At 54.3% G+C, this 23,678-nt stretch overlaps 1 protein-coding gene across 5 annotated transcripts in view; it reads right to left on the bottom strand.

Annotated features, from left to right (window-relative positions):
* DNMT3A (DNA methyltransferase 3 alpha) overlaps positions 1-23,678 on the bottom strand; it is a 105,554-nt gene that overhangs the window by 41,611 nt on the left and 40,265 nt on the right. For all 5 annotated transcript variants that reach the window (XM_047851866.1, XM_047851865.1, XM_047851864.1 and 2 more), the window contains exons 4-6: positions 7,782-8,052; positions 1,589-1,632; positions 987-1,133 (exon numbers count right to left, since the gene is read on the bottom strand). In XM_047851866.1, coding sequence (XP_047707822.1) covers positions 987-1,133; positions 1,589-1,632; positions 7,782-8,052 — 462 coding nt within the window. The remainder of the gene's footprint in view (positions 1-986; positions 1,134-1,588; positions 1,633-7,781; positions 8,053-23,678) is intronic.

Raw genomic sequence — 23,678 nt, 5'->3', positions numbered from 1 at the left:
CCGCCGGTCTCAAACCTGCCCCTCCGCTAGCCATCCCCATGTGAGGACATGGCCCAACCGTCACTGGTATTCAGGTGAGACCCCTGGGAGTTGTCCCGGAGTCCCCCCATGTCCTCCCCTCCCCCGCCTCTCCCCTCCATCAGCAAGCCTTACTGATTCTATCTCCAAAATACATCCCGATGTGTCCACTGCTGCCCCTTTAAGCCACATCAGATCATTCCTCTGCATAGAAACCTTCAACGTCCTCAGAACTATACCAGCTTCTGCCCAGGAGCTGCAAAGCTCCATGTGGTTGGACCCCTGCCGACCTCCCAGCCTCGTCCAGCCCCACTTCCTCCCTTGCTTGTTTCACACTGGGCATACTGGTCCCTCACTTTGCCACACAAAGTGCCTTGCTTGTGTGTTTCCCCTTCTTAGAACACTACCCCACTCCGCTCCTCACCAGACACCTTCCGCGGGGGTCGTGGGGTGAGGGGTGGAAGCTAGCTAGTAGAGGGGTTTAGCAGCAAGAGGCGTTGAGGCAGTGGAGACTGAGAGACCAAGGAGCGACCCGATGAGAGCCAGCTCTCCTCTTCCTTTAGGTCTCAACTTAAATGCCACCTCCTCCAAGAAGCCTCCCGTGACCACCCCCACCTAAAGCAGGCCTCTGTTATCCTCTACTTCAGCCCCTTCTTTACGTTTCTGTCTTTATTTGTTCTATCTCCTCCATCAGAATGTCAGCTGCACGAGGCCAAGAATTATATAGGCACGGAGCCTAGAACGCTACCTGGTACACAGTAAGCGATCAAGAAACATGTGTTGAACGGACAAAGAAACCAGTCACTGCCTACTAATTGAGCGGTTCCCTGTAAGTGCAAGAGGTTAACCTGAAGGGGAAACTGAGGCTCAGCCAGGGGCCGACAACAGCTCCGGAAGGCGGCTGAAGCTAACTTCTGGTTTCCCAATGCTGGGGGACGGGCTGGGGCCCAGGCCAGAAGGCACCTCACCTCCCTTTTCCAGCGTGCCAGCCACTCGTCCCGCTTGCGCTTGCTGATGTAGTAGGGGTCCCCCGCCTGGAAGGTGAGCCGCGGCATGGGCCGCTGGCGGAGGCTGGACTCCCAGCCCAAGCCACCCCGCAGCCGGCCCCGGGAGCCCTAGGACAGAGAGACGACAGAGACAGACTGGCATTAAGATGGGCACCGACAGTCCCACTGCAAGGTTTCTTCCTCCTAAGGGGAAACTGAGGAGGCACTCACCTCGAACACAACACAGGAGCTCTGACTCCTGGCCAGAGATGCCGACCCTGCAAGTGCTGGGCAAGCCCCTGTTTGGGCTGGAGGAGTGAGCCGTGGGGTAACGGGGCACGTGGACGTGAACCACGAGGGGAGGTGCTTGGTCTCAGAGCGGGACCAGCTGGCTGCCTCGTTTGGGGGACTGCTAACCTCCGCACCCATTTCCTTTCCTCCTAACATGGGGGACAGGTAAAGAAGGGGGCAGGGCCACCTCAGGTTTCCCCTCACACACACTGGCCACAGTTGGTCAGAGAGGTGGCTTTCTTCTCCTAGAACCAGGATCCACAGAGCCCCTGGGGGTTGAGGAAAACACTTGCCTCCATTTTCATGGATTCGATGTTGGTCTCCTTCTGTTCTTTGCCTGTGGAGAGGGAAGAACAAAGGGACTGTCGCAGAGTTACAGGAGTGGCTCAGAGGCCCCACCTTGTGCCTGGGGTCCCTGCCACAGAGACGGGGTCCTCCAGCCGTTCAGTTGTTCGTGTGGCGAACCTGCTGGCCCACCGCGTGCTAGGCACGGTGGTGGCCCCAAGGACTCAGAGCAGGGCCTAGAGCAGAGAAGGGACTGGTGCGGGGTTGGAGGCCCAAATCCGAAGGAACAATGGAAAAGCCAGGGCCACTGTTTCTGGCCCACAGACACTGTCTCGGGCAACACAAAAGGGGTCGTCTAGAAACAGCTCTCTCCCCCAGAGGAGGGGCCAGACAGCCTCCCCCTACCCTGGAAGGGAGCTGTTCTCTTCCCTGTATGGAGTCAGGCAAAGATACCCTGGGGGGCAGTGGGTACAGAGCCACTGGAGCAAGACTCTGGTGAAGCAACTTTGTCTCTGAGACTCGGTTTCCTCATCTGGAAAATAATGATGCTGGAGATGATTTCTAAGGTCCTTCTGCAATTCTCAATATTGTGGTTCTGTTATCGATATCTGCCTCTGTACTCCATTCTCCCCCCCACCCCCCTTCTCAGGTCCCTGAGCTAAGCCTTTATTCTAGTAGACTTGGATTCCAGCTGTTTCTGTGTGACCTCTGTAACCTCTCCTAGCCTGTTTCCTCACTGCATTAAGATAGAGAACTGTTCTAATATCTTTAGGTGATTGGCAACATTGAGTGCCTGGGGCAGGGCTTGGCATACAGTAGGTGTTCAATGAACGTTCATTTGGATCTCTGTCCCCAAGGCATTTCCCTGCTCCTCTACCCTGTGGCTCCTTCACTGGGCCCAGATGCCATTTCCTGGAAGCCCCCCACCCCCCTAGCAGAAGCCCCAGAAGTTCTGTCTATAGGGGAGTCTCACCCTCTCCCTGTCCCTCTCTGGGCCCCAAGCAGGAGGACAGCCACACTCCTCCAGAATATCCCGTGCTCCTATCCGGGTCCTCTCGGGTCCTCACCCAGATGCCCTTCCGGGGCCCCGCACACACCTGGCAGTCTGGCGGCGGGGTTGGGTTAATTATGCCTTCCAGAGCTTCCTGCAGGTGGGGGTGGGCAAGTGAGCCCCTTCTCACCTGGGCCCCTGAACTCGGTTCTCTGAAGCCAAGAGTACTGAGCTTGGGCCCAAAGCAGGAAGGTCACTAAGGCTGGTTCACGGTAGTTGGGGTGGGGGAGCCCAAAACGGAAAAAACAGCCCCTACTTCATCTCCTGGCTCTGAAGCGGAAACCAGACACAGCATTGAAGGCCTCTTCGGCCCCCGGAGAGGAAGTTTCTTTCCCTCTCTCTCGCTAGAGAAGACCTGGGGCTCTTTGTGTGTGCCCCTGGGGCAGGGGCAGTCCGGGGTTACAGCGCCCCCAGAGCCCAGGGGAGGGGAGGCAGGGGCAGCGCCCACAAGGGCTCTGGCTGCGGGCACCGCACCACGTGCCGGCATGCGACAGGGACGGTGCTGAGCTGGCTGCCTGGGTGGGGGAGGGGGCGTGGGAGGAAGCAGGAGTGTCTGTCGTGGGTGTGCGCAGTGGGAACGGGGGTGCTAGCTAACGCTTTACACAACAGGCTTTTTAAGTGTGTCTCACCCGGGGCTTTCTGTCTCTTCCTCTGAGCTTCCGCTCAGCACGGCCAGCTCCCGGACTTTTCTCCCTGGAGCAGGGTGCCCCTCCCGCCCCCGGGGGTCCCCCGCCTCTCAGACCTGCACGTTCTCCCAGCAAGGCTTTGGGCTGCCAGAAGGGGGAGCCTGCCCTCGGACGAGGCTACGACCCAGGGTCCCTTGGACCTTTCAAGCTTTTCCTATGGGGGGGTCCCTCCATGGCATCTCATTATGGGGAATCATACATTTATTAGAATGAAAGAAAATCAGGGCTGAAGGGGACTGTAGAGATGCTGGAGCACCTGTCCAGTCCCTAGATTTTGCCAATGAGGAAACTGAGGCTGGGGGGTGGGTGGCTGGGTGGGTGTGGAGTGACTTACTGCCAGGGCCGAAATCAGATATCGGGGCTCCTGAACCCCAAGCCAGCTCACTTTACCCTGTACCACCTTCAGGTTCTCCCCTTCCCCATTCCCTGGCCCCCATGCTCCCCCAAACAGAATTCCTTTTCCTCGTGCAGTTTCCAACTGGCTTCTTTCTGGAATTTTCTCCCTGACAGATTCTGCACATGCTCACTGAGTGATATCACACACACACACTTTCCAGCCTGGCCCAGCAAAACAACAAACTGGGCTGTCTCAGAATGCCGCACTTGTCCTGAGTCAAGGAGGGTCAGCTGCTCTCTCAACACTCCCTCTGCGGTCCATCTGCTCCTGGCCCAGACCCAGGGTCACAGGCGGGCCAGGTGGCTGCATGCCTCCCGGGGTGGCCCTGGCAGACTCAGACATGACCCTAGAGTATCTTAGGTCCTGGGGGCAGGAGAGGCCGGGATGTTTCCAACACTTACCTGTCGGTCTAAGCCTATACTCAGCTGGGGGCCACGCCAAATTCCCTTGAAAAGGAACCCAAATCTCAATGACAAGGCTAAGGCCAGGCTTGCTTCAGAGGGCAGTCACTAGCCCAATAGTGAGTGTTCAGAGAGGGGCTTTGTGCTGACCCTGATCTGGTCCTGTACTAGTTTGTACAATCTTGGGTAAGTAACTTAACCTTTCCGAACTCTCAGTCTCCCCAGCTGAAAAATGGGGACAATAAGAGTCTTCCTCACGTGATCACAAAGATGAAACAAGAGAATACATAAAAAGCAGGGCTTCTTAAACTTGAATATGCATCGAAATCAGGATCTCTTTGACATGTAGATTTTGATCCCACAGGTCTAGGGTGGGGCCTAGGATTCTGCATTTCTAACTTCCGAGGTGACAGAGCTGGTCCATGGGCCACTTTGAGTAGTGAGGATATAGGACACTCAACGCATAGTCAATACTCAGTAAAAGAAAGCCATATTACCGTCGTTTCTATTATAATCATGGCGGCATTAATGCTAGGAATGCAGGTGCGGTCCCAAGGCCACCACCTGCCTATCCAGGTGGCTCTTGTCCTGATTACTCATCATCTCCCCTGTTCTTCCTTCTTTCTCCTGGCTGTACTGTCAGGATCTGGGGCACCTATGTGCACAAGAACACTGCCCTAAAGTCTTCTGTCTTTCCTGTATAAGAGCTAACGGAAGGGGTTCCAGAGGGGATGGATGCCCCTCCCCCCCCCAAGAGATGTGGAATGAGGGAAATAGAAGGGAGACCATGGCTAACTCACTTCCTCCCCTGGGGCCTTAGTCTCCTTCCTCCTTGGAACTAAGCAGCTGAGTACGTGTTCTGTGTGGCTGACTGCTGGCCTGGCAGACCGCTGCCCATGCCTCCAGGTAGCACCTCACGGGTCTCAGCATCCGGGCAATGCACAGTGGCCTTCAGGGGTCCTACCAGCTCTGAGCGCGGCCAGTATCTCCCCCTCCTGGATAGCTGCAGGACACAGGAGCGCTCTGAGGCCGTAGCTGGGCGGTCCGGGAGGCCCGGAGTGTTTGCCTGCCACACTCAGCACTAAGACCCTGAGGAAGGTCCGCCTGATGTGTGAAGATCCCAAACCCAGGAGTCACCTCGACACCCTCTCTCCCCTTTCCCCTGGTGTTCTGGGGCTTGTCTGTTTCTCTCCATCTCTGCTGCCGCCTCACTTGTCACAGCCACCTTCCCCCGCCCTCAACGCCTGCAGCAGCGTCCTAACCCTGCTTCCCAACCCCTCTGTTCCATTCCAGGATCCAGAGCGCAAAGTGATGTTTTTTTTCAAAACGCAAAGCAGACCGTGTCACCCGCCCCCCCCCCCCCCCCAGCCCCGAAAGGTGTCCTCAAAGACCTGCCCCGGCCCTGTCTGCTCTGCTCTCATCTCACACCCTTCTCCCTTGCCCTCTCCACTGCAGCCCTGCTGGTTTCTATCAGGTCTCTGGGTGCCCTGCTCCCTCCTACCTGGGAGCCTGTGTGCCTTTTTTCCCTCATCCTGCACCACCCCTCACGTGGTGAGCCCCCACTCATCCTTCAGCTTCTGTGTAACAGGCCAGACCGGCTGAGGTTCCTTGGTCACCGTTCCTTACAGAACCATGCTTATTTTCTCTTAGAGAACATATCTCCCTGTATAATCACAAGCTTTTCTCTTTTTTAAACTTTAAAAAAACTTTTATTTTAAGTAGGCTCCATGCCCAACGTGGGGCTTGAACTCCAGCATGCTCTACTGACTGAGCCAGCCAGGCGCCCCTAATCACAAGCTTTTAAGTGTGAATTTCTCTTTCATGTCTGTCTCTCCAGCTGACTGTGAGGTCCTTGAAGGCAAGAACCAGGTTTTTGTTCGTGATGGTTTCCCCAGATCCTGACACACACACACACACACACCAAATAGGTGTTTAACAAACGCCTATTGACCGACTCAAGAAGGAACTCCTGAGAACAAACAGAAATGGAGACAGGGAAATCCCAAACTGAAAGCAAACCCTTAAGGGTTAAGAGCGGCTTTAGAGCTCTGGCTCCACCCCACTGGGCAGGAAGGACCTGCCCTGACCTTGCACAGCAGCTTGGTGCCAGTCGTGGTGAGATCCCAGGAATCTGGGAGTCAGCCAAGACGTACCCACGGGAAGTGGCACATTTGGTGGGCAGGGCTGATGGGCTCCCAGGTTCTGCTCTGGAACATCTGGTCTCTTTAACGGGAGGGATGGTGTCTTCTCCCTTTCCTCCTCAGTTCCCCCCGACTCAGGCCCCTTGAACAATCCTGCCAAGTGTCGGGACATATCCCATGAGGCACTTGGGTGAGGGCAGGAGCCCTGGACAGTTCTGGGCCAGCCCACCCCGAGCCCCATTGCAGAATAAAAGGGGACAGTGGAAGGGCACGCCGACTTTGAAGCCAGAGACCAAGACGGAATGAATCCTGGATTTACCACTTACAGGGTCAGGGTCCCTGAGCAAGTCACTTCCTCTCACTAAGTGGCAAGTTTTTCCTGCTTTAAAATGGGGATAATAATACCTCCGGAAGACTGTTTGGAGGACTAAAACAACGAATACAGAGTGCCCCAGAAAGCGCTCTGCACATAATGGGAACATCAAAGTATTAGTTGAATAATAAATGAATGAAAGATATTTTTTAATAAATTTGGAACTCTCTTTTCTGGAAATGCGCTCAATCTTGCATGAATATTGGGTTTGGATCCATGCAAAATAAGCGATGCCAATTAATCAATTTACTCATTCCATCATACACACTTGGAAAGAAGACGTTTTGAATTTAAAATGCACATATGCAAACCAACCTGGCAGGGCCCTGGGAGGATCAAATGTGATAATATATGAGAAAGCGCTCTGTAAACTGTGAACCCTGTACAAATGCTAGTTGTCCTCATTACCAACATGTTTACAGCTCGCTTGGCCCTGAAATCACTGGCTTAACCTGAAAGAGAAAAGTAGGCAACTTTCCAGGACTCCAGGGAGAGGCCAAAAAGTCCAGGGAGAAAGGGGCCTGGGCCGGGCAGCGCCCTGGCCACCCCATCCGCCCCTCCCCCACCCCGCTCAGTCACAACCACATTTTAGCGGGGTCAGCTGAACTGTGGTGGGTTCAGGACATCTGTGCTGGGGAAGACTAACTGGGCTTTTAACGCCTACAAGGGCATCCACTGCTCTGAAGAGCCCAGAGGCTACAGACACAACCATCTCTGAGAGCTGCGCGCCAGGTGAGGGCTGAGGGAAACTGAGGTGCACACCCAGCCTACGAAGGGGTAGGGGGCGGGGTGGGGGGACAGCCATCACCCCAGTCCCGCAACTGTTAGCATTCTGCAAACCCACTGCTTCCAGATCTGGCTTTTTTTTTTTTTTTCTTCACGAGAAGCCAAAACTCCAGATTTTTATGTGAAATTTCTTGATTTTTAAATACTGGCAACTAATTTTTTTTAGATGTTTAAAACACTACATGGGCCAAATAAAACACGTATGCAGGCTGCATGCAGCCAGCCGCCTCCAGGGCACAGCCTTGGCAAGCCCACCGACCTTCAGCTCCCATGCCTCCCCGGACGGGACCTGCTGGCCCCAAGTCTCTAACCCCCGGGGGAATCCTGCAGAGCCCAGAGAGGCTGCCCCTTGTGCCCAAGACTCACTCTCTTCTGCGGGGGCTCCTCGGCCATCCTTGGGGGTGCAGCAGCCATTCTCCACAGCTCTGGAGGCTTCGGGCGGGGTCTCAGCCGCACCCTCTCCCTCTGCTGGGGCTCCGCCCTTCTGCCCTCCAGCGGGGCTCCCCTCCTCAGGCTGGGGATCACTCCGCTTCTCCAAGTCCCCATTGGGTAACAGCTCTGAGGGGCCTGAGTCCTGGGCCATGGACGGGGACTTGGAGGTCACTGCGGAGTCCTTCGGCGTGTCACTGCTTTCCACCTGGAAGATGAAGAAACAGGAGGAGAGGATTAGACCAGCGGTCTTGTCTCTCTTAGATCACTAACCCCTCTGGAAATTCTGGTGAGTGATGTCCCCTTTGTCCAGAAAACTGTGTTCACGTAAGCATCCATACCAGCAGAGACACTCACGATTTTGCTCTCAGTGTCAAGGGATTCGTGGGCCTGACTCCCTGAGGTCAAGGGGTTTGTGCACTCCAGCTTCAGAAGCAGGAGAAGAATCCCGGTAGGTGTGCCAGGCTGGTTTCACTGCCCAAGCCACCCTGGCCACCACCCCCGCTCCCTGAGGTGACATAGGGCTTCCAAGCCGATGCTGAGGCCCGCTGTTAGAAACAAATGTTCTGGGGCGCCTGGCTGCCTCAGTCAGCAGAGCCCGCGACTCTTGATCTCAGGGTTGTGAGTTCAAGCTTTGCATTGGACCTAGAGCCTCATTAAAATAAATACATAAGGGGTGCCTGGGTGCCTCAGTCGGTTAAGCGTCCGACTTCGGCTCAGGTCATGATCTCACGGTCCATGAGTTCGGGCCCCACGTCTGGCTCTGTGCTGACAGCTCGGAGCCTGGAGCCTGTTTCAGATTCTGTGTCTCCCTCTCTCTCTGACCCTCCCGCGTTCATGCTCTGTCTCTGTCTCAAAAATAAATAAACGTTAAAAAAAATTTAAAATAAATACATAAACGTGAGAATGCAAGCTGGTGCTGCCACTCTGGAAAACAGGATGGAGGTTCCTCAAAAAACTGAAAATAGAACTACCCTACGACCCAGCAATTGCACTAGGCATTTATCCATGGGATACAGGTGTGCTGTTTTGAAGGGACACATGCACCCCCATGTTTATAGCAGCACTATTAACAATAGCCACAGTATGGAAAGAGCCCAAATGTCCATCAATGGTGAATGGATAAAGAAGATGTAGTGTGTGTGTATATATATACATATATATATATATATGTATATATATATGCATATATATATATATGCATATATACACACACACACACATACATACATACAATGGACTATTACTTGGCAATCAAAAAGAATGAAATCTTGCCACTTGCAACTATGTGGATGGAACTGGAGGGTATTACACTAAGTGAAATTAGTCAGAGAAAGACAAAAACCATAGGACTTCACTCATATGAGGACTTTAAGAGACAAAACAGATGAACATAAGGGAAGGGAAACAAAAATAATATAAAAACAGGGAGGGGGACAAAGCAGAAGAGACTCATAAATATGGAGAACAAACGGAGGGTTATGGGAGGGGTTGTGGGGGAGGATGGGCTAAATAGGTAGGGGCACTAAGGAATCTACTCCTGAAATCATTGTTGCACTAGATGCCAACTAATTTGGATGTAAATTTTAAAAAATAAAAAATAAAACAAAATAAATAAATAAATACATAAAAGAAAAGAAAAAGAAAACATCAAGGATTTTTTAGAAAACAAAAACACAAACAACAAACATCCCTTGCACTATCCCTACTGCAAATTAGGACCCCTCCTCAGAAGATTCTAGTGTCACCAAATCGATTCTGTTAACCTTGGGTTGATCTGACTTTTTTTTTTTTTTAATGTTTATTTATTTATTTTGAGAGAGAGGGAGGGAGGAGGGAGGGGCAGAGAGAAAGGGAGAGAGAGAATCCCAAGCAGGCTCCTTGCCGTCAGCGCTGTGGGCTGATCTGACTTCCGTCCGATGTCTCTGGCTTTTGTTCTGGCCTCCTAAGGCCCAGACCCAAATAGTGACCAGTTGCCCCCTGGAGCAGAAGAGTCAAAGGGGGAGACTCTCAAATATACATTCTGCTGGGCCCCAAAGCCCGGCACAGTTCTTTCCCTCAGCTCTGGACCCCATGTGTTCTCCCAGCACCCAGGCCCCCGGAGAAACCGCCCCCCGACCCCAACAGAAGCTGTTTGCAGCCTCTGCGGTAAGCCCTCCCTGTGCGTGTTCTCATATTCCCCTCTGAAAGGAAATGTATCGCTCCATCCCAAGCGTCTAAGACCCGAGCCTGCTACAGTTCCAGGTAGTAAGAATCCCATCAAGGGTAATCGTGACTGTCCTTTGTAAGTGTCACTGCATGGTGGGCAAGACTCCTTGTCACCATTACCCCTTTAGAGCCACTCAACCTCCCTGAGGAGTCTCTCAGAGAATTCTGTGACTTGCTTAAGGCCACACACTTTGTAAGGACAGAGTGAGGGGAGGAGAGCCTGAGGAGCACTTTGTGCTTGGCTCCCGAGGGGCAAGTAGGCCCGGACATCTCAGAAGGAAGGGAGGTGTCCTCTTGAGGCAGAAAAAGCTAGCTTCCCCTGTGATCAGTGCTCTGCCATGCCACAGGCACAAGGCCACCCTCGGCACCCACCAGCCGCATCTGCGGAATGCCTATGAGAAGGGAGACCGGGCCGCTGGCCTGCCAGTTAGGCGATGCTCAGGAGGGGGCCTCGGGTGCCCCACCTAGAAGGTGAGATGCTTAGGCTAGTCCCCTGAGGTTTTTCCCATCTTTTTAAGTCTTTTTTTTTTTCCTTTCTGTTTCTAAAAGTCAGACACATATATTATAAAAATTCAAGCCACACAAAAATGAGTCTTCTTAAAAGGCTAAAGCTCCTTTCTCTTTTCCTTTTTTTTTTTTTTATAATTTTTTTAATGTTTATTTATTTTTGAGAGTGAGAGACAGAGTGTGAGAGGGGGAGGGGCAGAGAGAGAGAGAGACACAGAATCTGAAGTGGGCTGTCAGCACAGAGCCTGACACAGACCCCGAACCCATGAACCTCGAGATCATGATCTGAGCCAAAGTCAGACGCTTAACCAACAGCCACCCAGGCGCCCCTAAATCTCATTTTTCAATTCCCTACTTCCAAAATCACAGGTAAACCCTGATCAACAGTTTGGTGAGTATATTTTCTAGACTTTTTTTTTTCTATGCATCTACAATCACGTGTGAGTTACATGTTTATACATATGTATTCGCACACACATCCAGATCCAGATTTTTTTTTTTTTCTAATAGGGTATCATACTACTCTGTGTTCTATAACTTGCTTTTTCACATAACAAGCAGAGTGGGCATCTCTCCATACCCGTACATATGGATCTGTCTCCTATTTCACAGCTGCTCAACATTCTATTGAATGGAGGCTCCATAATTTATTCAAGCAGCTCCCTAATAGTGAGCCTTTGGGGGGATTTACTTTACCTACAGTGAACCCCGAGCACTTCACAGTTGTGTGCACCTGTGTATTTCTGTAGCTTGGAGTCCCACAAGTGGGCTGGCTGGTAGAGGGCCCGCCTAAGTGTGAGTAAACAGGCCAAATCCCCTCCAGAGAGTTGTACCACTCAAGTGCACCCTGACGGCCCGAGAGAGCGCGCTGGTCTCCCTCCCCAGCAATCTCCAAGGCCGCTTCTGCTCTAAGGGTCTGTATCCTCAACTCTGAGCCCGCTGCTGCCATCTGTTGAGGAACCTCCAGGGTGGCAAATAGGGACAAGGGTCTTGGGGACAAAAAAGATAAATCCATCAAAATAAAAACTAGAGTCTTCCCTGGACAAGGCTCCAGGCCAGGCCTACAGAGCAGCCTGAGGCAAAGGGACCAACCGGGTAGCTTGGGTCAGGCCTGCTTCCAGGAAGGGAAGCTCCCATGGAAAGCTGCAAGTGTATGCAGTCCTCAGAGGCTCGGGGTGGGGTGGGGGCTGTAGCAAGAAAAAGAGGAGGCCTCTGGCAGGAACAAGAAGTCCTCCTGTTAACCTAGCCTTGGGCACAGAGGGCCTCCCAAGCCACAGCCAGGAGGCCAAACACAGGAACGCAAGTGAGCAAGGAGGCCCCGTCTTTCTCCTTAGCCTCCATCTCTGAGTGTTGGGACCTACACACTCTGTCCAGGACTCAGACGGCCCTTCCCACCTCCCTGCTCAAGCCAACAGGGTTCCCTGGCCTAGCACGCCCCTCCCTGGTACAAATCCTCTCACCTCTAGACAGCCCAGGTAGAGTAGGGCATACCCGGACCCTCAGGGCGTCCCCAACGCCCAGCTGTGTCGGGCACCACAGAGCCCTAAACATGGCACTCCCAGGAAGACGGGGTGGGGGTCCCGCTGGCCAACTCAGGCTGGGAAACTCAGGTCAGAGCCAAGCTCTTACCGTGGCCGCGTCCTTTTTCCCTCTGGCCACTTGCTGCCCACAGACACCTCAAGTTGGGGCAGGCTCCCAGCCCCCCAAAGCTGCTCGAGACAACCCTGCTGTCACTAACTTCCTGCCTGGGAACCACATGGCCTGCTCTCACCCTGGGACTCACTTCCTGTTGATCGCCAGCTCCAGCAGAGAGAGCCAGGAGGACCTGTTCTAACACCCACGCTGCTCACACACCCCTCCCAGGCCCGCTCCGGGAGGACCCCAGTCTGCAGCAGACCCCACACCCTCTCCAGAGGTGGGCGAATCAGGCGAAGGGAAGCACTCTGCACAGCTCCAGCCCCAGGGTTAGTTCGGTGGGCTGAAATCCCCCCTGGATCCCACACAGTCCTCACCTCCTCTCTTCCCAACCGCACCACCCTCCACTGCCCATTCTCTCTGGTTCTAGATGAGTCTGCATTAGCCAAAGCTCTGGAATCGGGGGAGCTGCTGACTCCAGCCCAGGCCAGCCCCTGAGCCAACTCAAGACCCCCCCCCCCCCAACCCCCCAACGCTGGGATGCCTGGCTGGCTCTATTGGTAGAGCATGTGACTCTTGATCTCCAGGTTACAGGTTCAAGTCCCATGCTGGATATAGAGAGTACTCAAAAATAAAATCTTGAAAAAAAAAAAAAGAACCCTCCCCTCCCCAAGCCAGCAGTACGTCCTCCCTGGCTTCCTCTCTGGGGCCCAGGCAACTGAGCAGGTTGAATCCACCTATAAGAAACCTCTGAGAGGAAGGAAGGAGGTCCACAGGCAAATGAGCTGAAGTGACCGTCCAAATCTCTTGGAGGGGCTGCGTACACCCTGAAAGGGGCATCTCGGGTGAGGAGCACAGCCTGATCCACACCTGGAAGCCACCGGGAGAGCCAGAACCGCACCCTTCTGCCCCCACCTCCATACCTTCCTCCCAGCTCCTTCCTCTCCTGTCCCCTGTCACCCTTGGGCTTGTCCACTCCTGGAGGCAAGGAGTCTGCTTTATCCGGCTCAACTCAGCAGGAGCAGGGCACCTGCTGGGCACTCAGTATTCATAACCGATTCTTGCATGCCAAGCTTAGGTTACAACTCAGAACACCCTGCTCATCTGCTTAGAGGCAGTTTCAACTTAGTTGCAGGTCAGATGCTAACTTTAAAATTCGGTTTTTGTTTGCTTTTATTTCACAGTTGCCTCGAAAGGAGACACAGGGGCACACCCTGAGACACTTATTTTTTCCCATGGAGGTGAGGGGGAGGGGTAGCAGCAGAAGCCCCTGGTCCTTTCAGAAGCCACCAGCAGCAACTGAAGGTGACAATTTCAGCTTCCTCTGCTTCTCACCTGTGGGGCTGGGGGAAGGGGCGGCAGAGTTGGCAGAATGGGAATGGCGGCAGCTAGCACCCCGTCACATCTCCCCCCTGGGGGCAGGGGGCAACAGTTATGGGTAAAGCCTGATCCTACTGCCCACGATGTACCTACTCTTGCCTGTATGCCCCATTATGGGTCTTCAAACCCTGCCCACCGCCTCCTGGGGTCCCTCAGAATTTGCTGACCTTTGCCTTCCTTCCAGGCAAGACCCCTCCACTCTGGGACAATGGTTCCTCCACTACGGCTACCCCCCTGCCTACCACCCCCACCTCGGGCTCTCCTGTGAGCAGCTTATTTCAAGCTGGCAAATGCAGCGGTTCACAACCGGGGGCAGTTTTGCCCTCCAGAGGACATTTGGTAATGTGTCTGAGACACTTTTGATTGTCACACTGGGCTGGGGCTACTGCTGGCTTCTAGTGGGTAGGGGTCAAGGATGCTGCTGAACACCATAGAAGAACAGGGCAGCGACCACAACAAAGAATTATTCGGCCCCAAATATCAACAGTGCTGCTGTTGAAAACCCCTGGGCTGAATGGGGGGCACTGAGCAGACTGCCTTTTTCTAAGAACCCTTTTTTAAAACATCTTAAAAAAAGTGTATTGTGGCAAAATATACCTAACATAAAATTTTACCATTTTAACCATTTTCAACTGTACAATTTAGTGGCGTTAAAGCGCATTCATACTGAACAACCATCACCACCATCCGTCTTCAGAACTTTGTCATCATCCCAAACGGAAACTGCACCCACTACATACTAACTCCCCACTCCCCGTGCCCCCAGTCCCTGGTAACCACTATTCTACTTTGTGTCTTCTAAGGAACATTTTAAAGTCTGCCTGCCTCTTACACACACACACACACACACACACACACACACACACTCCCAGCCAGGCAGGTATTTGTGCTAGGCCCTGTCCCCAGGTCACAGTCAGCCCCTCCAGCCCCCCCACCCCAGCCTGGCAGTGGGGGGGGGGGGGTAAAATCCAGTCCAGAGGTCACCGAACCCCCAGCCCACTGCAGGCACATTTGTTTACCGAGCCTTCCACACCCTAGCTCGTTACAGCACGCCTCTGCTACACTTCATTATTCACCATGTGTCTCCCTCGTAGACTCAAGAGTTTTGCCTTACGTATCTTTTCATTCCCCTCCCTTCCAACGACTCCACCTACAGCTCCCTAGTACTGAGCACGCGGCATAAATATGCACATGCAATTAATAAATGTAATTATCACAATCGTCCTGGTGGGTAGCGTTACCCTCACTTTTCTGAGGAAAAAGGCACCAAGGCCTCTGGTCACACACCTTCTAAGTGGTAAAGCTTCCAGAATGACCCAGGTACGAGAGAGGCATTTGAAAGCCAGCTCCCTCTTTGGGTTGAGTCTCTGGAAAAACCCAACCTCAAATCCCAAGGGTTCCAAGGAGGAAAAGGAGGCTTTGATGTGCCTAAGCAGGGCCAGGGAAAGGCTGCCGGCTGTTTCCTTGGCAGCAGCCACAGCAGGGAAAAGCCGGAGGCAAAGCAAGAAGCAACCTTCGGCAGTGAACCTGTCCAGGCCCCCGCCCCTGTCCGCCTCCTCCTCTGCTGGAAGTCTGGACCAGACCCCAGAACACCACCCCCCACCCCCAGATGAGGCCTCGTCTCCCAAGGTGGGGCAGTGTGCTGAGGTCCCAAATAAGGAAATGACTTTCGAGAGGCCCTTTATTATAATAATAATATTTACACACAAAAAATTAAAACCTGGCAAATAAGAGATGAGGAAAACAATACAAAGGAGGCGAGGCCCAGACATCTGAGGGCACAGGAGCCCATTCACTGAGGGTGCCAGGGCACAGGGACCAGCTGTCCAGGGCAGCCCCGTGTGCAGGCTCACCTGGGCCCAGGTGTGGAGGGGGCAGGCCCAGGGCCCGGCCTCTCTTACAGGAAGCCCCTGGAGGCCTGAGTCAGGTTCCTGGGCTGGCTCTGGGCCCCTAACTGGCTCTCCCTTGCAGGCCTGGAGGCCAGGGCTGCAGCTAAAAGGGGCCTTCTCTCCTGCACCCCAGCGCAGCGCTGGGGCGGGAAGCCCAGAGGCCGGCAGATGTGGGGCGGCCCCTCCCACCCCGTGTTACCGCCGTTGTGCCTTTAAGGCCCTTGGCAGCACTCAGCTCTGTGCCAGCCGGGGACCCTGGCATCCCGCCAGCCTTGGCCTCTTGATTGAAGACACACAGTCACACGCACAGACACACAAGGGGTGCGCCACCTTCCGGAGGCACAGCCCGGGAGATGCGCGGGGGAGGCGGCAGAGCGGTGTCCACAAAAACACACAAACAGTCCCCCTCTCCTTGTACCCGTGGGCCCGTCAGCCCCCCCACCAAGCCCTGGATTCTCCCAGGCTGACTCCAGCTACAGGTGGACTTCAGCTTGCAGGGCGGCCTGTCCCACAGCACTGGCGCTGGGCCCCACACTTCCCCCCTTCGCCTCTGCCCCAGGCCTTCCTGCAGCCCCTTCTCCTGGCGGCCCTCGATCTGATTGGCTGGACGTGGCCTTGAGGCAGGGAAAGCCAGAGAGGTCCTGGCATTGCCAACTCCCAAAAAAAGGTCCCCAAAGCCTCCCTGCTCTGCCTTTCTGAGGTGAATGGAGGCAGACTCTAAGCAGATCTCTCTACCGTGTGTGTGTGTGTGTGTGTGTGTGTGTGTGTGTGTGTGTGAAACAGACACAGACGGACAGACACTGATTCTAGGAGACAAATTCAGGGCTCAGCAGAGCCTCAGAGGTCACACAGTTTGTGCCCCTGCTGGCCATGGCAAGTGCGTGCAAGAGCGAACACGCCTGGTGGTGGCCAAGCCACTCGGGGTTCTGCCTCCAGCAGGGACACCTGTCCACCTGGAAGAGGGCCTGGCTGTGCTCTTTGAAGTCAACCTCAAAGGATTTCAGGATGAGCTGGAGGCTCCCGTTAAAAAGCCACCAGGTATAGAAGATCCACATATTTAGGTAAATCTCTTCTGAAGTTATTTCTATTTTCAACCCCTACCATCCAGGCCTGGGGTTTGGTAAGAAGGAAATCCACCATGGAAAATGGGGCTTTCTTTCTCTGTGCTTCCTGTACCTTTCTAAAGTTTCAAAGGGGTACCTCCCCACCCCGCCCCACTGGGGTGCACCACAACCCCCCCCCGCCCCACCCCTCAACATGATTTCACAACTTCAATCGCATCCCCTCTAGCCTTTGTCTCTCCGGACTGGGGAGCCACAGTCTCGTCTGTCCTCACTTGGCAGCCCTGCCTTCCCCTTGATCAAGCTAGCCGCCCTGCTCTGGAACTTTTCCAGTTCGGTTATATCTTCCTCGAGGTGGCGGGACCAAAACGCACACAATTCTCTAGGTGATGATGATGAAAGAAAACCAGCGTCAACAACTCTGTCCGGGTGCATGTGCTGGCGAGCACCCACAGGAGCACAGGAGTGGTGCAGGTGCAGGGAGGGTTCCAGAGAGGCCCACGGGGTCCTAGGAAGCCCCCTGGAGGCCACCCCTGGAGGGAAGCAGGGCTTTCTCTGGAGGTGGCCCTGGAATGTGTGACTCTGGGGAAGGGACCAAGGCGGGATGAAAAGAAACAGGGAATTTTGGAAAAACAAAACAGAGATTCTGGGATTTCACTCAGATGCTCGCTGAGACCAGCTATCTAGAGTGACTCTGCGAGGGCCCCTGCCAAATCTGCTCTCTTCCAGACGTCTCCATCTCTGACAACAACACTGATGCCATCCATGGGGCCTGCAGCATCTCCTCTCTCCCCTCCTTCTCCCCGGTCCGCAGCGGTCAGCAGTGTGGGCCCCTCCAATTCTGTCCCACGCTGCCTCCCCTGGCAGGCTCTGGGGGTGTTTTCTGGCACCGCCCCACCTCACCCTCCTATCTCCCTGCAGTCTCTCGTGCTCAACCCCCCCATGCTCATGGATGCCAGAGCCGGCTGCCCAAAACATGACCCCCATTGCTTCACGCCCCCCCACCCCCTCAAAAATCTCCTAGATAAACACACTTTTGAGAGGATAAAGTGTAAACCCCTCGGGCCGCCTGCCAACTACCTCTCCAACCGCTATCTAATGTGTTCATAAATGAAACCCTCAGCCACTCAGCCACACCAGTCAGCTCTCAGTGCCTCCTTCAGTGCGCCTTCCTCCCTCCACACCTTTGTTCAGGAAGGTCCTAGGTAGGAAAGTCTCCCACTTTTCCCTGGACTTCTAAACATTACCTCCCTTCCCAGGCCCAAGTCCAGCCCCTTCCCCCCCCCCCCAGCATGTCTTTGGCACTTGAAGACCAGACTACCAGCCAGGCTCTCGGTCCTGGATGCCATTGGCAAGTGCCGCTTTGACCCATCAGGTGCAGGAATGGGCAGATGAATCTGCAGGGCATAGTTACGAGAGGTCTCTAACCTCCTAAGATGAGCGACAGAACTGTTCTCCCCACACTTCGAAAACCATGGACAGATGGGTGCTAGCACTGCATCGAGGCACCCTCACAGGCAGCGAAGCCCTCCGAGGGGGTGGGAGCCAGGACTGGGAGATACTCTCTGGAAGTTTTGTGCATAAAACCCAGGGGGCACCAAGTCACTGAATCAAGGTTCCAAAGATCGGTGAAGGAACCATTCTGACCTGGACACAAAGAGGGGATTTGAGCTCTGTCTGAACTTGGAGACGAATCAAAAGTTCGTATTAGGTTGGAAAATGAGCCAATACTGCAAACGCCCAACAGCTGAGTTAAACTGTCCCCAGCTGTCTTGAGCTGCAGTGAAATGGCTCCCTAACTTCCCAGTTTATACCCCAAGTCTTCTGCTGCGAAGAGGGGAAGCTTTGCCCTCTTGAACTCATTTGGGCGTTGTGTCAGAGGCTCAGCCTCCAACGTGGAGTGAGTAATGTTGGCTTTGGGCTGGCCTGGCTGAGCTGGGCCCCTGCTCCCAACCCCCTCCTCCTCCCCCTCCCCCTCCCTTTCTGGGTTATTCTTAGCAAGAGGTGACCTCAGAATGCTCCCACTGAGCAAAAAATAACCCTGGAGGAAGTCGGTGAGTATAAATCTTCAATGAATAAATACATATAGCTAGTACACAAGGTATGGAGCCCTAAAGGGCTGGTCACTCCCCGGGGTCTGGTGGGCAAGGGCAGAAACTGTCCCTCCTAGTCCCCCAGTTGTAACCAGCATGAACGACAAAGGTGCCTGCAGGGCTGCTGGGGCTTGTGACCGGGCAGGACCCGGCTTCAGACACCTCCACTTGTTATGTCCTCAGGAGTTGGTGAACAGGAAGATGCCTCTTCCTCCCACCCTGAGGCTCGCACCCACGCACAGGCTCACACTCTCCGGCCAGCAGAAATCAGCCCTGCACACTGCTCTCCCTCCTCCCCATCACGGGCACCGGCCAGCCCGCAGGCCCTGAGCCCAGGTGCCAGCTCCCTTCCTAAGCCACGCCCAGCCCCGCACGGGCTTCCTGTTTCCTGTTGCCTGCTCGGCTCAAGCATCCTGGCTCTGAGGCCAGCGCTGCAGACCAGCCCCGCTGCCCGGTTTTCATGGGCCCCCCTCTCGCTCTGAAGGCCGCTGCAGCCTTGCCCATTTACCCCCAGGCTCCCTGGTACTTGGGTTGGTCGCCCTCCTCCTATTATATCTGACTTGCATTTCTCTGTATGCTTTTTAGACCAGGTCTCCACTTCTTTCAAACAGCCCTGCATTCACATTTTAACTTCAGGCGGCTTTGGAAACACCCAGGCTTCCAGAGCATGTGGCTGGCGTGGTAAGGAGGATTGAGTGCTGTGGGCGGGAGGTGTGGAGCCCAAGTCCCAAACATCCTCTCTGAACCTCAGTCTCCTCATCTGAATGTGGGCATCGTAATGACAGAGGCCCCACCTATCTCACACAGGTAAGTAAGTCACCCTTGCACAAGGCCTTTCCTTGTAGGCAATAAAGTGCTACACGACCCTAACTATGTCTTTGCTCCTGATCTGTGTCCTCAGTGAGGTGGGTAGACAGTGCAGTGTGGCTCAGCTCAGTGCGATGTGGGGTGGCAGTCAACGTTAAGTCTAGTGGAAGGCGCGAGCTCTCCCCGTGTGCTCTTCCAACTACGCGGGGTGGCAAGGCCAGGTTTTTGGTTTTGTTTTCTCAGTTCCCAATCCAGCAAGAAATAATACCTTTGTAAAATACAAACTCATGCGTGTGGCTGTGGTGACAGTATCGAATCGGCAAAAATTCAAAATACTTATTCTCAAGTTCCCTAAAGACATGTAATAGTTTGAAGACCAGTGCCATCCAAGCACATGATCAGTGGGCTTATTATCTTTTTTTTTTAATATCTTTTTTTTTAACGTTTATTTATTTTTGAGACAGAGAGAGACAGAGCATGAACGGGGGAGGGTCAGAGAGAGAGGGAGACACAGAAATCTGAAACAGGCTCCAGGCTCTGAGCAGTCAGCACAGAGCCCGATGCGGGGCTCGAACCCACGGACTGTGAGATCGTGACCTGAGCCGAAGTCGGACGCTTAACCGACTAAGCCACCCAGGCGCCTCTTTTTTAATATTTTTTAAAATGTTTTTTGTTTTTTTTTTGAGAGGGAGAGAGAGAGCAGGGGAGGGACAGGGGTGGGGGGACAGAAGATCGGAAACAGGCTCTGCACTGACAGCACAGAGCCCAATGTGGGGCTCAAAATTTCCAACCATGAGATCATAACCTGAGCTGAAGTTGGATGCTTAACCAGCTGAACCACCCAGGCGCCCCAGTGGGCTTAATATCTTGTCTTTTATTCCTTTGTGTTCGTTGGGATTAATTTTACAAACAGCTCAGAAGAGAGGGTCATGATGGCTGAAGTGGGCTTCCCTTGCAGGACAGGCTTTGATGGGCTATGACGGTGGGGCCGGGAGAGAGAAGGGAAGGCTGTGGACCAAGCCCCCAAGGTAGTGACAGAAATGTGGCCAGTGTGCTCAGGGAGCAGCTGGGAGACAGGGTTTCTATGACAAAAGCAGTGGACGCTGAGCACGAGAGCAGGTTCAGGAGAGGGGCCAGATGGAGCATTCCAGACCTTGTCCTATAAGAAATGAAGATTCTTGAACACAAAAGTACCGTGGACAGTATTTAGTGTAACTGCACGGGGCCCCCTCTCTCTAACACACTAGCTTGAAAGGTATGTCTTCTTTATCAGTGTGGCCTCCTCACCCTGGTAGGTGCTCAGTGGGTGTAAAGCATCTGTCACTGAGGGGTTACAAAGTATACTGGGGGCAGCTGGGGTCTGGTCTGGGTGAGGGTGCAGTCAGGAGGCTGATGCCAGAGCAGGAATGAGTGGAAGAGATCCAGGCCTTGTGGACAACACGGGAAGGCAGACAATGATTTCTTAGCCTTGGGGCCAGGCGAGAGCGGGGACAGTAGTGGCCGTACCTCACCCCTCCCTGTTCAGCACGGGACATGCACAAATTAAGACCCCGGCCGCAGCTGGCTCTCACGCTCAGCTTCCCCGCACTTCCCCCTCCATGCCACCTGTCGGGATCTGAGCCAGGCTCCCTCCTGTTTCCAGGCTTAGCTGGATGACACAGGCTCGGCTGCTTCAAAGCTCCCTGGTCAGTCTGTCCCCGGGGCTGCCGCTGTACCGGGTCCCCACGAAGCCCTCCGGCTCTGCTCCTCTGCTGGGAGGCGAGGAGGGCAAGCACCTGCTCCGTCCTGGGAGCCGACCTCTAGTGGTAGCACAAACTTCCCCGATTTCCCCCCCACAGGCTCCCTCCGGGGACCAGGGGCCTGCTGCCTGGGAAGGCCTGTGAGCTCTTATTCTGGGGTCAGTTCTTCTCTGTTGCCCCAGAGTACAAGGGGTCCCTTTCACAACAGCTGCCTCAGCCCTCTGTCCCCCTGTCAGCATTGCCGTCCCCATGGTCTCTCTCCCATCCTGGGGCCTCTCTCGAGAGTCCGGGGGCTGCAGATGTCCACTAGGGCATGGGCTGGGCCACATGCAGACTGTGACCTGCACAATATTGCACCGCCTCTCACCAGGGCTGCCGAGAGGCCAACGCTTGGCTCCCACCCGAAAAATCTGGTAGACCCCGGCCCCACGGACCCCCGCACAGGAGCAGGTTTATTACACTGCCTGCCCTGCTCTTTTGGATCCACTTGGCTGTTTGCAAAGCATCCCTGGAGGTGGACAGGACAAGTGTTCCTGGCGGTTAAGTTTTCCCGATGGAGCAGCAGAAGTTCAGAGAAGTTCAGTAACTTGCTCAAGGTCACACAGCTGGTAAGCAGTAAATCTGTTTCTTCTATCAAACTGAGGTTGCTGTAGCCTCCTAAAGAGGAAAGGTTTGGCCGGGCAAGGGAAGACCGACCTTTGCTAAGCCCTGGCTCTCCAGTGCTTGTACGAATTTAACTCCCACAGGCATCTAGGAGGAGTGCATCCTTATCTCTATTTTTCCAAGGGGGAAGCCGAGGTTCAGGCGGTGACTTCTTCAAGGTCACACGGGTGGTCAGTGGTGGAGCCAGGATTTAAACCCGGGTCTGTTATAGTCTAAAGACAGTGCCTTTCCTTCCACACTGGCCCCTGTTCCAGGCAGGGGTGGGGAGGGCATATGACCCACTGACCCTTCACCCACTTGGCCCTGCCCCTCCTCCCTCGCATTCGTCCACCTCTGGACACATTTCCACAAACCTGCCCCTGACTGCTTGCACTTTCTCTCCCGGGGCCTCACCTCCCCTCTCAGTGATATGCCCTCCCTCTGGTCCCGGGGACTCACAAGGATGAGCAAAGGGCTGCCAGGTCTTTATTTGCTATAGGTGGTAATTCTTGTCCCAGGTGTGCCTGAATGGGGGGGGCCGAGTTCTCGGCCACAGATCATGGCCACATGTGCAGGTGAGGAATAACTGGTGGGCTCTAACTCAGCCTGGCTCCCTGCCCCCTCCCTCCAGCCTGCACTGGGGCCCTCCACCTTCTCCCAGATGCCCATGGGGAAGAAGAGTGGAGGGGCACCCTGGGAATCTGGGAGTACAGCCTGGAGTCTGCTGCAAGCTGGAAATTCCTTTGAAGTCCGCTGTTTTATCTTTCAACTTCATGTGAATTTTTCATCACAGGCCATAAAATATCCATGTTTGCTTTAATATTAAAATACTTAAAATTACTTACCAATTAAACGACTTAACTTCTGCCCCCCCCCCCCCCCCAATCTCCAAACAGAATTGGCAGTGTGCGCTTTGGTACCCACAGGTGCCCAAACCTCCTGGCTCTAAGAACCTCCCCTCCCCTCCCCCTGGTGCAGGCCTCCCTCCCTCTGCTGTCCTTTTCACCACGGCCACCATTCACCCCGACTCTCTCCCCCAAGGGAGAAAACCCTGCCCTGCTGAGAACATTTCCTTGATGGGCTGAGTTACAAATCTGAGCTCCCAGCCCTCCCTTGCCTACTTGCTCTGACTCTCCCATTCTCAGCTGGAAGGAACTGAAAGAAAGGAACCAGCTGTCTTCGGTGCTGGCAAATAATTATTGCTCTGCCTCTGAGTCTAAGGCATAGGCAGACCAGCTCTTAGAGCCCCCCGGGCATGCCCTCTGGAGCATTCTTCATCCTGGGCAACCCCGGGACTCTCCCTAGACTCAGAGGTTATGGCCCCCAGAAGCCTGGGCTTGGGACTGGCCCTGTAGCCCACACTTAAACAGCGTCAGGTTCTCCTTCTTCCTTTTTTTTTTTTTTTTTTAATGTTTATTTTATTTTTGAGAGACAGAGAGAGACAGCATGAGCAGGGGAGGGGCAGAGAGAGAGGGAGACACAGAATCTGAAACAGGCTCCAGGCTCTGAGCTGTCAGCACAGAGCCCGATGCAGGGCTCGAACCCACAAACCGCGAGATCATGACCTGAGCCGAAGTCGGACACTTAACCAACTGAGCCACCCAGGAGCCCCTCTACTTATTTCTTCTGAAGGGACCCATCAGCCTGCAGCTCTCCTACTCACTTGGATCAGACGTCCAGACCTGGGTTCCCTTCCTCCGGGTCCTCAGGTGGGGCTGAAGCCCAGGATGGGGGGTGGATGGGGAGGGAGGGGCCTGTGCAGGCTGGCCAGGGAACAGCAAGTCCTGCTGTCAAAGCCACAGGCCTGGCCTGGGGAACCTTTCAGGCTCCCTTACTGCCACTGCCCTTCCAGAAAAGTCCCAGCTCTGCCACG

Source organism: Prionailurus viverrinus, chromosome A3 (assembly GCF_022837055.1).
Source record: "Prionailurus viverrinus isolate Anna chromosome A3, UM_Priviv_1.0, whole genome shotgun sequence".
NCBI classification, from domain to species: domain Eukaryota; kingdom Metazoa; phylum Chordata; class Mammalia; order Carnivora; family Felidae; genus Prionailurus; species Prionailurus viverrinus.
This window is presented reverse-complemented; position numbering and strand designations above follow the sequence as displayed.